Genomic DNA, 13,650 nt, shown 5'->3' on the forward strand with positions numbered 1-13,650 from the left:
TCTAGGTTATCCATTTTATCTAAATTTTCATATTCACGTGAATCGGTTGTGCATACCCTAGGTCTAATGTAACATCCCAAATTTTCAATTTGGTATGTTATACATAGATCATCATTGCATATCATATTTTATTGCATTTTGACAAATCCTCGATAAATCCTAAGCAACTCAAGGACCCTCGGAGAGAGTTGGGGATTTTCTCGAATTTTCATATTTGATTTTCATCAAATTATAAAACGAGGATTTTGGTTTTAATAATTTTTCTCTCCGGAAAAATATTTCATTTTTAAAATAAATGAGAGGAGAAAATATGACTTCTCCAAAACAATTGAAATACTGGAGGAAAAGTGTTAAAAACATTTATTGGAATTTATTCGGATTTTATTTGCAATTTTATTGCATTATAAAAATATTGCATGTTTTCAAAAATTTATTTTGTGTCAAAAAAATATTCACCCTATTCTAGATTTTCTAACTAGACGGGGAAAATTTGTTTTATCTTTTTTGGACTTTTATTTATTTTTCTACGAATTTTTCCGCGGAACGTATTTAAAAAAAAATTCGCCGCGCCCGACTGGGCCGAGCCCAGCAGAGCCAGGCCGCCGGCCCGCCCGCCGTCTCCTTCCCCGCGACGACGCCCGCCGCCGCCCGGTGTCCATGGCGAGCACGGGAACCCCGGTGCCCCCTTCCCCAAGCCGCCGAACCCCCCCTTCTATATATACTCCCCCTGCCTCCTCCTCTCACCCCGCCGCCCGCACCCAAACCCCGCCGCCGCCCGCGCCGGAAGCCCGCCCCGGACGCCCGCGCCGCCGCCGCCTTGCGCCGTCGCCGCCCCTCGCCGACCCCGCCGCCGGAGCCGCCCCTCGCCGCCCGACCCCGCCGCCCTCGCCGCCCCTCGCCGGAGCACGGGAGCCCCGCCGGAGCTCTGTCCCGAGGAGGTAGACCTCGCCTCGTTTTGCCGGTTTTGTTTTTTTTTAAAACCCCTAGATCGGTTTTTTTCGGTTTTGTTATTTTGTGAACGTTCACCGAACCGTTCGTTTTAACGAACGCGTTCATCGGTTTTTCTCTGTTAACGAACGTCCGTTCTTTAACCGTTCGTCCGTTTTTCTTTTTTCGTCGGATTTTCCGCGATTTTCTCAGATTCGATTTCTGATCGAATCTTCGTTTCTGTTTAACTTTTCGCTCGTTTATCGGAATCAGGCGATTCAAGCGCCTAGAGTTTCGTCTCGAAATTCTCTTTCCGTTTAACCTACTCAAACAAGTTTTTGCTACTGTAAAATTTGACCTAGATCCAGATTAGTAAACGAAGCTTGTTTCTTTCGCCGTTTGACTTTCGTTGCTTCGTTCTAGTTGATTCTTTTTGCAAACCGGAGTTCTTAAGTTGAACTTTCTGGTTGGATCTTTCATTCGAGTTTTACCTGTGCATTAGATGAGTACTGACTGTCTGCTTGTTTGTTTGCGATAGAGTACCCGGAGTGTGCCGCTTGTTACTTCGAATCGCTAGGTTTCGCGGATCATCAGCAAGGCAAGTAACACTTTGATCATACTTTCCATACCCAGTTTTATTGCATTAGATCTATTCCTCAAACACTTGCATGGTTAGGATCTAATTAAATTGTGGGTTTTGGGAAGTAGTTGAGGTAGTACCTATTACCTGTTCTTTTATCAAACCCTTGGGAGTTACTTCTACGTTGCCATTATATTGCCATGCTATGCTCGTAGACGTGGATTGGGTTTGAGAGATATTCATGACAGATGTGAGATTGTTATTAATGGTTTACCTAAGGTGGCAACTAAAACTCACATCTGGGTGGATTGAGGCACCTGGAGAATCCAGTGTTGTCTGTTTGTATAAGGACCGCCACCCAGGCTCAAAGGGATCATAAGATTATTCATGCTGGAAACTTCCGTGTGCAGCCGCAAGCTATTATGGGCTCTAGCATAGTTGAGTAAGTTGTGGGAAACCTTTCCATGATGGGCTAGCAGATGTAGGGGATTGTAGGTGTACCGGCCTATCTATCGGTTAAGGGGACCTCTTCGGAAAGACCGTGTCTCGATCATCCGTTTCTCAAACATCATGCAGTGCGAGAATCAAGCGGAGGCGATCGAGTCTTGTGGGGAAAAGTGCACAAACCTCTGCAGAGTGTACAAACTAATCATGGTTAGCCGTGTCCCCGGTTATGGACAACTTGAGTATCTAGTACCTGGATTATCATTTGAATCTCATCACCATGTTACTTTAATTAATTTTGTTGGGTTAATGATGACTTCTTAATTGGGATTGAGATGCTGTCAACCATCTCAATGTTTCACAACCACCATGATAGTTAAATAAAATTTATTCCTTTGAAGTAGGGAAAAATTGGCTTTTCGCATAAAACTTAACCATAGAGCTTTCCACCAGCCATATATGCATGTAGTATAGCATTATTATTGTTCATTACTCTCTATGTGTTACTTTGCCAGCATATTCTATGTGCTGACCCGTTTTCGGGCTGCAACGTTTCATGTTGCAGACTTTTCAGACGACGAGTAAGGTGCCTTAGGTCGTGGTCTTATACTCAGTGATGCCGCTGGAGTTGATGGACTCACTTATCTTCCAAGTCTTCCGCTGTTATCGTTTTTAGATGGCCTTAAGCCATATTTATCATACTTAATCTCTTTGGAGATATTCGATGTAATAAGTGTGTGATTGCTACTCTGTTATAAATCCTCCATTTGTACTGTGCGTGTCAGCATTACTGATCCAGGGATGACACTGGTGCACAGCAGCACAGACCATTTGAGGTCTGGTCGCTACATCTAATATGAATCATAGGATGAAAGTATGAGTGCAGAGAGGTGACTGGAACTCTCCTTCATTGATCTTCTAGAATTGGTCATTGTCTGTCACCTCACCTTAATGACCAAGGAATTAAATCTTTCGACGAATATGAATCCGACACCCAAGGTCGATTCCAGAGGGTCACTGTAGAATCTTTTATATGCAACACACTAGTAACCGTGCATCCATAAAACATCTTCAACTAAAATAAGTAAAGTGTGCAAGTTTGTTCTTTTCACATGTACAACTGTTACTCTCATAACATTATTTTGTTAACTTTGTTAGTTTCAGTAGTATTGATGTGGAAACAAATATGTAGAAAAACATGTAATTTACATGGAAGTTGATTTCGAAACCTCGGGGGGGGGGGGGGGCATTTTCCCAATGAAAAGGTCTTTTGGGTATTATATTTCCCTATAATTTTAAGCTATATCCTCCTCCCCCAAGCCTCAAAACCCCAAACCATTTAAAGGATGAGTACCCCATGAATCTAGGAGTCATCTCTTGACATCCTCCATTGTTCCTCTCCTCTCATCCCTCTATAGTATAATTATCTTTGGATGAGATTCGTGAGAGAGGGATTTAGCATTAGTTTGTTCTTTCTTTGCATTTGTTTCATTGGTTTGAGCTCTGCGTGTTGATTTATTCGGGTGAGAACCCCTGAGTTTGTTACTCTTGGAGGACACCGCCTCCTAGACAGTTTGGTGATTATTGCCTTGGTAACCCCTTTGTGGAGTTTGTGAAGAGGTCCCAGTTGCCCCTTTTGGGGATTGTCAAGTGGTTATTGAGCTTGACATCTTTGGAGTGGAGGAAGAGGATACTCATAGCGAAGGTGTGCTCATACTTAGTTTAGTGGGGCCTCAGAGAACAAGGCTAGAAGATTGGTCTTTGAGGGCCTTTACGATCTTGCGCCTCTCCAGGGAGACTAGAGTACGAGTGACTACTTGAACTTGAGTAAACGATTGGTTGTCTCGTGCCCCCTTCACTTTGCGTAACTCATACTTGCTACTATTGATTTAAATTGTGCTTAGTGTGAATTATTAGCTCCTATCATTCATTTCAATATCTTGCTATTATCCTCTGTTTCCTTATCTTATGTAAGTTTGTCCAACATACATGTGCTTGCATGTATCTTTGTTGTGCACATCTTGTTTAGCTTAAGTTTTTGGTGCAGTTAATTAATGTATTTAAAAATTGTGCTTGAAAATTAGCCACCTAGCTAGTTTATTTCCGCATTAGCATAAAGTCAAATCTATAAAAAAAATCCTATTCACATTCCCCTCCGGGCAACATCTTGGGATGTTTCAGAGGCTTTTGTATGTGAGATTAAACATATGGAGCACAAAATATTTAATCAGACAAGTTGACCATCAGAAATTTAATATAGAAAACAAAGAACATTTGAATATTTGAAAATAACATGCACATCTTAGTTAAGAGCGCAGGCGTGCAAAATTCAATTTGTTAAATATAACATAAAATAAATTCTAAAGTTAAATCCGGATGGAACGTTTATGCCTAGACAGAGTCATGGTGGCAAGGGCGTGGTTGCCCGCGACTCTCATGGCAGTCGTGTTGACTGGGGCGGACCCACATTGGGTCGAGTAGGCCTAGGCCCCCAGTCAGTTTCTATTTCTCTAGCTTTGAAGCCCAACTTTTTACTAGTTGGGACCTCAGATAGCAAATCAAATGTGCCCTCCTTCACTTGGGCCTCCACTGAAATTTTGGGCATGTGTCGTCTACCCCTGCACGTGTGAAGGATATTGGAAGTGCCTTTGCTGAGGAGTTATGTGCTACCGTGATGATTTAATTTGGTTGTTGTTCTTATCCAAATTGAAGTTCGAACGGATGCAAAGCTAGTTAAGCTTTCACTGGATATTGGAAGTGCATTTGTTGAGGAGTTATGTGCTACCGAGGTGATTTAATTTAGCTGCGGTGCTTGGAGCTATCTAAATTGAAGTTTGAACATATGCAAAGCTAGTTATGCTTGCATTGAATAGGAAGCAGGTGAATTTCACGCGGCAGGCCATTGCCATTAACGAGCTAAGGGCATCCAACACAAACCCCCAAAAGGACATCGCAAATGTCTGCGGGCCTGTCCGGGACGTGTGCACGGACAGGATAGGGGGTGGAGTCATCCAATGCTATCCCATATTTATCCGGTTTCATCCATCTACGCATGTGCATGTCGAGGTTGAGGAGGGACGGGGGTGTTCTGATGTCCCACATGGTGGCTTTTGGTTGGCTGGGCAGATGTCGGGAAAGCCCCCCAAGTTTGCTACGGCTTTGCCGGAATTTGGATGTTCGGAAGCGTTCGCGGACGTTTGAGGGATAGTATTGGATGTTTTCCATGCCCCAGGCCATGACAGAGTCTTGTCGGTGGTCTCCAAATGGTTCAAATTACAGTATCTGAATGTAAGTTTATGCCTGCCTACCCAGGAAACCCACTATTTACAGCACACGGTCGTTCAACACACATACCCCGGGCCCCGAGTAACTCAAATTACTACAAACGTAATTTATTTATTAAAATGGACAAACATACATGAATCAGGTCTAGAGAGGTGACATCTCCCGTCGGTCTGTCACGATGACACAAGCCTGGCATCTTATCTTAAATTAGCCATAGCTAGCGTGTGAGACTGATCAAAACTCAATAGCACCATCCGGAAGCTGCAGTCGCCGGGGCGACGAAGGCGACTCCCATGTCGTGATCACGCTTATGCTTCGCCTGAACTAAGTTCGTTCGAAGGCTCGCCTCCTGCATCTGCAGCACCGGACTCACACAAGAATTGAATAGTTAAGCAGAAATGTAGATATAGTGCAACTAGTCGACGTACGAATGGCACTTAGAAAAGCAAAGGAGTATTGCGTGAGAAAGATCGATCGAATCGGTCCAAAAAGTGAAAGAAGTTCAGTACGGTACAAGATTCAGAGTAGGTCTGTTCCGGTGAAACATCACTGGGGGCAGAAAAAACGACGTGCCACCAACACCCACCTGCAAGCGAGTGACGATCCTGGACAGCCGCATGGCTTCCTCGAGCCCTTCCACCTCCTGCCGTATCGTGCTTGCAAGCTCGCCTAGCGCGCCGCTCGTCGCTCCGGCCTGCAGAAAGGCGCCGGCGACATGCAGTCACACCGGAGTCGAGTACGTACGTGAAGAGAACGTGCAGGAACCGGGGAAACTTTATATTTGCCGTGATTGTTGCGTGCGTACCGTGGCGTAGAACGTGTCGGCGTTGGCTTCGATCTCGGTCACCGTGCCCACGCAGGCGAACATGATCTCGTGGAGCGACTCCATGTCGACCTGCATGCAAAGTGTTGCGCCCTAGCTGTCAGATGGAGGGGAGTGAGAGGTAAACAAGTGTGTGTGCGCGCGCGCGCTGTGTTATGGGGGAGTGCGTCTGCATACTTGGGCGCCGGCGGTTACGGGGAGAGGTGTGCAGGCGGCGGAGAGGGCGCCGGCGAGGTCGGTGACGGCGTCGGAGTGGGGCTTGTCGAGCGACTCCCATGGTGCGAGGAGGGGGAGCTGCGGCCGCAGCAGCCTTTCCAGCTTCAGTTTCTGCCGCCGCCGCTGCGCCACGATCCGCTTCGCCGCATGGATGTTGCGCAGCTCCGCCACGCGGAGCCACGTGTAGAACAGCTTGTTCTGCATGCATGCAGGTGCCATGACCATCCATCACCTCACCAATATACTCGGCCGCTGAAGGACACGATGCGTGCATGGCTCACCTCGGCTGCGGAGGTCGCGCGGGCGACGGCCTTCTCCATCCGAGCGTTGGCGAACCGCCACTGCAGCAGCCGCGTGGCGAGCACGCGCGCCCGGTGCACCGTCTCCTCCTTCTCGGACCCCTCCCTCTTCCGCGCCATCATGTCCCTCAGCGCGCCAGCCGATACTTTATCCGCCGGGGTTTCGTCCGGCGACGCCCCCCCGGTGCTCCGCCTCCGCCTCGTCGGTTCCCAGGGGCCTTGCCTCGCACCGACGCCGGGCTGTGGCGGCGACCGGAGGGGGGATAGCGTCACCGCCCCGGCGTCCGCGCCGTGGACAGTGTTCTGGTCCTTGCTGCTCAGTGCCCGGCGGGGCGGCTGCGCGGCTGCATCGGCGTCGCCGGGGCTTGGCTTCTTCTTGTGGCCGAACGAGGCCGCCTTGCGGAGGGAGCGTGCGAAGTTGGCCGAGGAGAAGAGCGGCGCGGCGCGCATCCCGTCGTAGGCGAACGCCCCAGCGCCGGCGCGGGAAGCAGAGCTGGAGCTGCGCCCCAGCCGGCGCGCGGACGCCGTCTGCGGCCTAGGGATGCTACCGCCGGCGGACTCCATAGACGACGGAGGCCGATAAATTAATAAATATATAAAATTACGAATACACAAATAAGTTAATAAATTATATAAATAAATAAATAAAATTAAGCTTCTCCGAATGGATCAGAGCAAGCGCGGTGTTCGCAGCATCCTAAAGACTAGGGGGGAGAAGAATGAAAGATGCATCACAAGGACACTAGCCGGCTCCAAAACGCCACTAGATATAGGTGGAGAACAGGTGGTTCTTCCATTCCATGCACGCGAGGACGCGTCCCTCTCATGAGGCACGACGGAGCAACCAGATGCCATATATTCTCGACCTGTCGACCATCTCCTCAAATCTTTCCTGGTCGTACGTCTAATAGTTACTCGTACTCATCACACCATCAGATCATTTCACTTGTGACTTTTGATTGTGTGCACACCATCACCATGGAAAGTTCTTTCAGCATGTTTTTCCAGATGCATGTGTTCTGGAAGTGGTGGGGTTTGGTGGGAGAAAGGGAGAGGGCGGGCAGGTGTACGCCATCTGTTGAGTGCCGGTACGCCATGGTGACCTAGAATCCTTTTCAATTTGGCCGTGCGCAAGCTGCAATTTCTTTTCGTACCCGCTAGCCTCCCGGGTCGCTTCCAGCGACTCTGCAGGCGCCGCCGCAGCTACCTTCGGAGGCCCTTCCACGCAGCCCCGTTTACCTTGCCGCCGCCGGAGAGGAGGCCGGCCGCCGGCGGACGGCGGCGGCGGGGTGTCCCAGCCCGTTTTTTTCTATTCTTTCCCCAGGTGATTGCCTTCCGATCTGGCTGTCGTTGTCCCATGCCGCTCGCTTCTTGATCTGTCCATGGCATGGTGTCTCCCGATCTGGCCGTCGTCGTCCCATGTTGTTAGTTTCCCGATCTTTTCAGATCTGGCAGCTAACTGGTGATTCAGGCTCCGATCTGGATGATCTCTATGGCTTGGAGTATGATCAGGGGAAGCACACAGGGCTGGTGCATGGAGGCATATGCATACACATGCGTGGACATACATGCACATGATCGGCGGCCGCCCAGGTTGCCGGCTAGCTACAACCCATGGTGCTGGCTGTTGGTGTCCACCTAGGACTATGTCATGGGAGATTGGATCTGGGACAGCGGCGGCCTCGCCATGGATTATGGCCTCCATCAAAAGATTTTATGAGAGTTTCATCTCTGCAGATGTGATGGCTGACTTCGGCGGCGAAATGCAAACTGTGGACGATGTCTTGATGCAGAGGGATTGTTGTGCGGTGGCAGCGGGCATATCGCCTGTAGCTACTGGGATCGTGGAAAAGTGGTGGCGACAACACATGAATGACCTCGATGGTGGTGCTACTTGAGCACCCAGTCCAGAGCTCCGGGGTGAAAGCCTTGGTCTCGCCTGTGTTGGGTATACCTGACAATGGCGATGTTTTTACATCGTTACCTTGTTGAAGGCATTGTTCGGAATGCTCGGACTGATTCTTCAGGGTGAAAACCTAGATTCTAGTCTTGGATGGCTGGATCCGGTGACGGTGACACTTGAGTGTCGCTCCCTTCCTTAACGCGTTGCTGTTGAAGAACGTCGTCGTCCGCGTGGTGTAATGAGATTGTCGGTGCAGATATGGTCATTGTTATAGTTTGCCGATCGTGATCTGATCGCTTTGGGGCCTTTTTCTTTTTTCCTCGCCTACGCATAGTTTTGGTCTAGTATGACTTCGCTATTTGCCGGCGTGTTTTGTGTGCGTGCGTTGGTGTTGGCTGTGTGCATCTTAGCTATGCAGAGGCCGGGTGTATACTCATTTGTTTGTTTGTATCCTTTTGATGCTTCACTTTGAGTCAATAAAATCCATCCTTTATCGAAAAAAAAGGTACATGAGAAGGCGGGCTGGGAGAAAGAGAGGCGTCAACGTTAGGAAAGATAAAACTGGCATCTTTTAGGTGAGAGAAATGGTGTGTCTATCTCTTGATAGGAACGTGGCCTCTGATTCGGCCGTAGGGAAAGACGTTGCGAACCATTCGAACAAAATGATACTTATTCAAGCAAGATGTTGGAACCATATATCAACATATTTGTCCTGGCGAACGCCCTTCCAGCCGTCTGATTCTGGTGACACATGATCGGGTGCCAAGTCAGCTCTCTCTACTCGTTCACTATTTTAGCTCTCCTGGCGAATGACCCCTTCTTTTTTATTTCTTCAAATAAACTGCACATGTGGCCACTCCAACTTGGAGAGACCAACTAACGAACAGTTATCCCTTGCGGGAGCCCCGCAAGGGTCACTTTTGTGCTTTGAGAGCACGTTAAATGGTGCGTCCAACCGCCGGCGCGTGTCATGTGCTGGGTGCTTCCTCTAGTTTTTTCTGCGTTTTAGGGTTTTAGATGTGTGTTTTATTTTGCATTTAGGTTTTTGCCTCATTTTTCCCTAGGTTTTGTAGAAAAAAATGGTTTTTTGGCGAAGCACAACTGCGCTTCTCAGAAAGGGAAAAAAATCTCTGTTTCCACGAGAAGCATAGATTTGCTTCTTGTGGAAGCACAGATTTGCTTCAGCGAGTGTGCTTTTCGAAAAGGAAAAAATATGTGCTCTGACGAGAAGCATAAGCAGTACATATTTGCTTCAACGAGAAGCACAAAAGAGAAAAACAAATTGTGCATCCACGAGAAGCACAAATTTGCTCCTCGTGGAAGCATAGATTTGCTTATGTGAGAAACACAAAAGAGAAGAAAAAAATATGCATCCACAAGAAGCACAGATTTGCTTCCGCGAGAACACAAAAGAGAGAAACAATTGTGCATCCACGAGAAGCACACTCTAAAAGGGAAAATCTACGCATCCACGAGAAAACTACAGAGAAAAAAATATGTGCTTCCATAAAAAACAAATTTTGCTTGGGTGAGAAGCACCAAAAGGAAAAAAAGGTGAATACCCACAACCGTGCTTCCTGTTAAAGGGATATCCTTTACATGGAGTAATATGCAGGAGGATCCACTTCTTGAGTAGCTTGACTGGTTTTTCACCTCCTCCAACTGGACCACGTCCCTCCCGAAAACTATGGTTATGCCTATGGTAAACCAGTGTCTGATCACATACCTTGTGTGGTTACCATTGAGTCTAAAATCCCTAAATCTAAATTATTCAGATTCGAGAACTTTTGGGTCATACAACATGGCTTCTCTGAGGTTGTCCAACGCTCTTGGTCGAAGCCTTGTTTTGCTCCAAACTCGGCCTCTCTCATCTGCAAGAAGCTCAAAACCCTGCGGTATGATCTCAAACAGTGGAGCAAAGGGATTTCCAGGCTCAAGAATTTGATACATAATAGTAATGATGTCTTGCTTTTCCTTGATAATTTAGAAGACCAAAGGGGCATCTTTCCTTTGGAAGCAAATTTTAGATGTGTTCTCAAAAAACATCTGAATGAGCTCCTACGTCACCAGAATGAATATTGGAGGAAAAGATGCACAATAAGATATTTCAGATTCGCAGATGAAAACACTAAGCTCTTCCAGGCCTTGGTGACTGAGAGGTACACACACAACTCCATTACGTCCTTGCGTCATGATGATGCGGTTGTGCTAGATCATGCAGGTAAGGAGGGGATCCTATACACTGCTTACAAGGAGAGATTGGGAACATCAAAACCCACCACCATGAAGTTTGACCTCAGCAGAATCATACGTAGAGTGGAGGAACTGGAGGAACTCTCGGTCCCGTTCTCACATGATGAGATTGATGCGGTGGTGCGCGGCATGCCACCTGATCGAGCACCCAGACCCGACGGTTTCAATTGGTGCTTTCTGAAGAGCTGCTGGCAGACTATAAAGGGGGACTTTTACAAACTATGTGATGAGTTTTATGAGGGCAAGCTAGATATTACTAGTATCAGTGAGGGATACATCACCCTGATTCCCAAGTTGGCCTCGCCTGAATCTGCTAATGACTATATACCGATCACATTGCTAAATTGTTGTCTCAAGATTGTCACCAAGTTGCTCGCTAATCGTCTGCAGAAGTTGATCTCAAAAATTGTGCACAGGAATCAATATGGCTTCCTCAAAGGGAGAACGATCCAGGATTGCTTGGCCTGGACCTTTGAATTCATCCATCATTGTCAAACATCCTCACGAGAGATTGCTCTGCTAAAACTGGATTTTGCCAAAGCGTTTGACACAATTGAGCACGAACCCATGATGAATATTATGAAGCATATTGGGTTTGATGAGAAATGGCTTAGTTGGATGAAATCTATATATGGTTTGGGGGTTTCTTCAGTTCTTTTAAATGGTTGCCCGGGCAGGAAATTCAAGCGCAAATGTGGTGTGCGTCAAGGGGATCCCCTGTCGCCCTTGATCTTTGTGCTTGCTGCTGACTTGTTGCAAGCGGTTGTTAATGATGCCTTCTTGCACCAGTTAATCCATCTGCCCTTTCCCTCGCCCAACGTGACTGTGAAGGAAATATGCCTTAGAGGCAATAATAAAGTTGTTATTTTATATTTCCTTATATCATGACAAATGTTTATTATCCATGCTAGAATTATATTAACCGGAAACTTGATACATGTGTGGATACATAGACAAAACACAGTGTCCCTAGTATGCCTCTACTAGACTAGCTCGTTAATCAAAGATGGTTAAGATTCCTAACCATAGACATGTGTTGTCATTTGATGAACGGGATCACATCATTAGGAGAATGATGTGATGGACAAGACCCAACCGTTAGCTTAGCATAATGATCGTTAAGTTTTATAGCTATTGCTTTCTTCATGACTTATACATATTCCTTTGACTATGAGATTATGCAACTCCCGGATACCAGAGGAATACCTTGTGTGCTATCAAACGTCACAACGTAAATGGGTGATTATAAAGTTGCTCTATAGGTATCTCCGAAGGTGTTTGTTGGGTTGGCATAGAACGAGATTAGGATTTGTCACTCCGAGTATCGGAGAGGTATCTCTGGGCCCTCTCGGTAAAGCACATTGATACGTCCATTTTGCATCATGTTTTCCAACTATTATTTATGATGTTTTTATCCATAGTAATGCTTTTTGGAGTAATTCTAATGCCTTTTCTCTCATAATATGCAAGTTATATACAAAGAGGGAGAATTCCGGCAGCTGGAAATCTGGACCTGGAAAAGCTACATCAGGCCACCTATTCTGCACAGCTCCAAACAAGCTGAAACTTCCCGGAGAATTTTTATGGAATATATGAAGAATATTGGAGCAAATAAGTACCAGAGGAGGCCCACCAGGTGGGCACAACCCACCTGGGCACGCCAGGGAGCCCAGGTGTGCCCTGGTGGGTTGTGCTCACCCAGGCCCACCTCCGGAGCCCATCTACTGGTATATAAGACATTTTTACCTAGAAAAAAAATAAGGAGATGACTTTTGGGAGGGAGCGCCGCCGTCTCGTGGCGGAACTTGGGCAGGAGCACTTTTGCCCTCCGGCGGAGCGATTCCGCCGGGGGAACTTCCCTCCCGGAAGGGGAAATCGTCGTCCTCATCATCACCAACAACTCTCCCATCTCGGGGAGGGAAATCTCCATCAACATCTTCAACAGCACCATCTCGTATCAAACCCTAGTTCATCTCTTGTGTTCAATCTTGTTACCAGAACTATAGATTGGTGCTTGTGGGTGACTAGCAGTGTTGATTACATCTTATAGTTGATTACTATATGGTTTATGTGGTGGACGATTATATGTTCAGATCCAGTATGCTATTTAATAACCCTCTGATCTTGGGCATGATTATTATTTGTGAGTAGTTACTTTTGTTCTTGAGGTCACGGGAGAAATCATGTTGCAAGTAAGCATGTGAACTTGATATGTGTTCGATATTTTGATAGTATGTTTGTTGTGATTCCCTTAGTGGTGTCATGTGAACATCGACTACATGACACTTTACCATATTTGGGCCTAAGGGAATGCATTGTGAAGAAAATGTAGATGGGCATGTTATTTACTTCTGTGAAGAAGCTGCTAGAATTGCTAAACCTGATAAAAAGGATAAACATAGACCTGTTGTTGGCATGCCCGTTGTCTCAGTTAAAATAGGAGACCACTGTTATCATGGTTTATGTGACATAGGTGCTAGCGCGAGTGCTATTCCTTATTCCTTATATCAAGAAATTATGAATTACATAGCACCCGCAGAGATAGAAGACATAGATGTTACTATTAAACTTGCTAATATAGACACTATATCACCAATTGGGATTGTTAGAGATGTTGAAGTCTTGTGTGGGAAAATAAAATACCCTACTGATTTTCTTGTTCTTGGTTCCCCACAAGATGACTTTGTCCCATTATCTTTGGTAGACCTTTCTTGAACACTGTTAATGCTAGAATTGGCTGTGAGAAACAAACTGTCGGTGTTAGTTTTGGTGATTAGTCTCATTAGTTTAACTTTTCCAAGTTTAGTAGAAAGCTTCATGAAAAAGAATTGCCTAGTGAGGATGAAATAATTGGTCTTGCTTCTATTGTTGTACCACCTACTGATCCTTTAGAACAATATTTTCTAGACCATGAAAATGA

The 13,650-nt window shown here is 46.4% G+C and overlaps 1 protein-coding gene across 1 annotated transcript; it reads right to left on the reverse strand.

Moving 5' to 3' along the window:
- Positions 1-5,204: 5,204 nt before the first annotated feature.
- LOC123168851 (QWRF motif-containing protein 7) lies at positions 5,205-7,334 on the reverse strand. The gene is made up of 5 exons (XM_044586717.1): positions 6,557-7,334; positions 6,237-6,473; positions 6,042-6,131; positions 5,823-5,930; positions 5,205-5,591 (listed from the first exon to the last, which is right to left on the reverse strand). Exons 1-5 carry the CDS (start codon positions 7,136-7,138, stop codon positions 5,478-5,480), a joined length of 1,131 nt encoding a protein of 376 aa, XP_044442652.1. The 5' UTR covers positions 7,139-7,334; the 3' UTR covers positions 5,205-5,477.
- Positions 7,335-13,650: the final 6,316 nt, after the last annotated feature.

The sequence above is a fragment of the Triticum aestivum genome, chromosome 1D, assembly GCF_018294505.1.
Source record: "Triticum aestivum cultivar Chinese Spring chromosome 1D, IWGSC CS RefSeq v2.1, whole genome shotgun sequence".
NCBI classification, from domain to species: domain Eukaryota; kingdom Viridiplantae; phylum Streptophyta; class Magnoliopsida; order Poales; family Poaceae; genus Triticum; species Triticum aestivum.